The 1,768-nt window shown below is 46.8% G+C and overlaps 1 protein-coding gene across 1 annotated transcript in view; it reads left to right on the plus strand.

Annotated features, from left to right (window-relative positions):
- LOC103607826 (gamma-2-syntrophin-like) overlaps window positions 1-1,768 on the plus strand; it is a gene marked incomplete at its 3' end in the record, with an annotated part of 85,238 nt that overhangs the window by 43,647 nt on the left and 39,823 nt on the right. Inside the window, exon 3 of the mRNA XM_008592295.1 lies at window positions 817-946. Within this exon, the coding sequence (XP_008590517.1) occupies window positions 817-946 (130 nt within the window). The remainder of the gene's footprint in view (window positions 1-816; window positions 947-1,768) is intronic.

Below are 1,768 nucleotides of genomic sequence, written 5' to 3' on the forward strand. Positions count from 1 at the left end.
CGCCGCCGCGCTTCCCAAGCGGCGCACTTATCCAGTGCGCCACCGGGCCGGCCCCTAAATTGTGATATTTCTTGATGCCCTTTGCCCGACCTATCACTTCCCACACCCCCTCACCCCTCCGCCCATCTCTATATCCTGAGGTTGGTTCTCTCCTTCTGAAAGGTCGACACATTGTTGTGGTCTAGTCTGTCTTTCTTTCCTTCATTTCTTCCTTCTTCCCTCTTCCTCCTTTCCTTCCTAGCAGCCAGTTACAGGTGATCTTAACTTTTAATGATGGAAAGTGCAGGTGCTGATGGAAATCTGCACAGTAACGCTCCAGCATAGGGACCAAAATGTGAGAGATGGTGCTGGAAGTGGGAGAGAGGGCAGCAGAGTCAGAGGCTGGCCTTTCCTTGCACGCTGCCCTCCCAGGGCACCCTTGTGTGGTTTTGGGCCCCTGGGCCCGCTGCTGCCTGTCTAGAGGACAGCCCTGCCCCACCCAAAACAAAACAAAGCAAAACCAAAATTTCTACAACAGCAAGTGTTCTTTCCCGTACGAATTGCTTTTTATATTTTTATGGAATTAGAAATAACTCATGTTAGTGAGAGAGTTCAAAGTTTTGATCTTTATTTCAGGAAACCCACTTAATATACAGAAACACATGCGTTATGTGATACCAATTGCTTACTATGTTTCTGACAGTGGGTAATAGTCCAACACTGAGCAACCCTGTAGTGGAAGCGCCTCCTGCCACCAAGTCTAATGAACACGATGTTCCCCGCTGTCCTCCCTGTGGGGACCTCTTCAGACAGTGTCCCCCATCCTCCTACCCGCAGGTCGACTGCATTCGAGGTGCTGGCGCTGGACGGAGTCAGCACAGGGATCCTTCAGTTTTACACAGCCCAGGACAGCGCCGACTGGCTGAGAGCAGTCTCGGCAAACATCCGTGACCTGACGCTTCAAAACGTGAGCCCTGTGTTCCAACAGCTTGCTGGCTGCTCTGCATGCATGAAAAATAATAAGACATTTTGTTATTTATGGTTAGCCCTCAAGCATTGGTTATAACAGTAACCAGAAGAACACGTACTTGTTTCAACCTATCAAATCTTTGACTAAAAAAGGTGAAGTCATCTAAATGTTTCCAGGTGTCACATGAGTACAGGCTAAATCACACACTTGAGTGCTTCCAGATAGTTCTTTCTTCTTTCTTTCTCTCTCTCTCCCCTTTTCCCTTCCCCCCACACAGAAATATTCATGTGTACATAATTTTACATATATTTGATTCAAATGCATTGATGTAATGTGGCATTTTTATTTGGGGAAACCTAACTGGGTAAAAAATATATAATTCCCCAAAACATTATGAAAATATATGAAAAGGCATATCTAAACAGAAACGTTACTTCTCAAATTTTCAATGCAGGCATCCAGGAAAGAAATGTTCTATGATGTGTTTGAGTTTAAAGTCATTAGAAATTTTTTTTAAAAAAGGAATAAAAGTAAATGGGATGGGAGTAAAAATCAATTTAAGTGTTAAGTTTCCTAAAGCAGCAATGCACAGCCAGTGAGTTGAGGGACCACGGCCATGGGGACCATGGCAGGACTAACCCTTGGCCCAAGGTGGCCTTTGACCGGTTTTCCTGCTCAGTTCCCTCCTGGTTGGCTTCCTTTGCCTTTTCAACCCAATCTCTGCTTCTGTCCGGGGCAGCCTGGCGGCTGAAGATTCTGGGGCCAGCACAGACCCAACCTGCAGCTGCACCTGCCACCCGCTCCCTGCCGGGGACGTCA

This window comes from Galeopterus variegatus, unplaced genomic scaffold (assembly GCF_000696425.1).
Source record: "Galeopterus variegatus unplaced genomic scaffold, G_variegatus-3.0.2 Scaffold7745, whole genome shotgun sequence".
Taxonomy (NCBI): domain Eukaryota; kingdom Metazoa; phylum Chordata; class Mammalia; order Dermoptera; family Cynocephalidae; genus Galeopterus; species Galeopterus variegatus.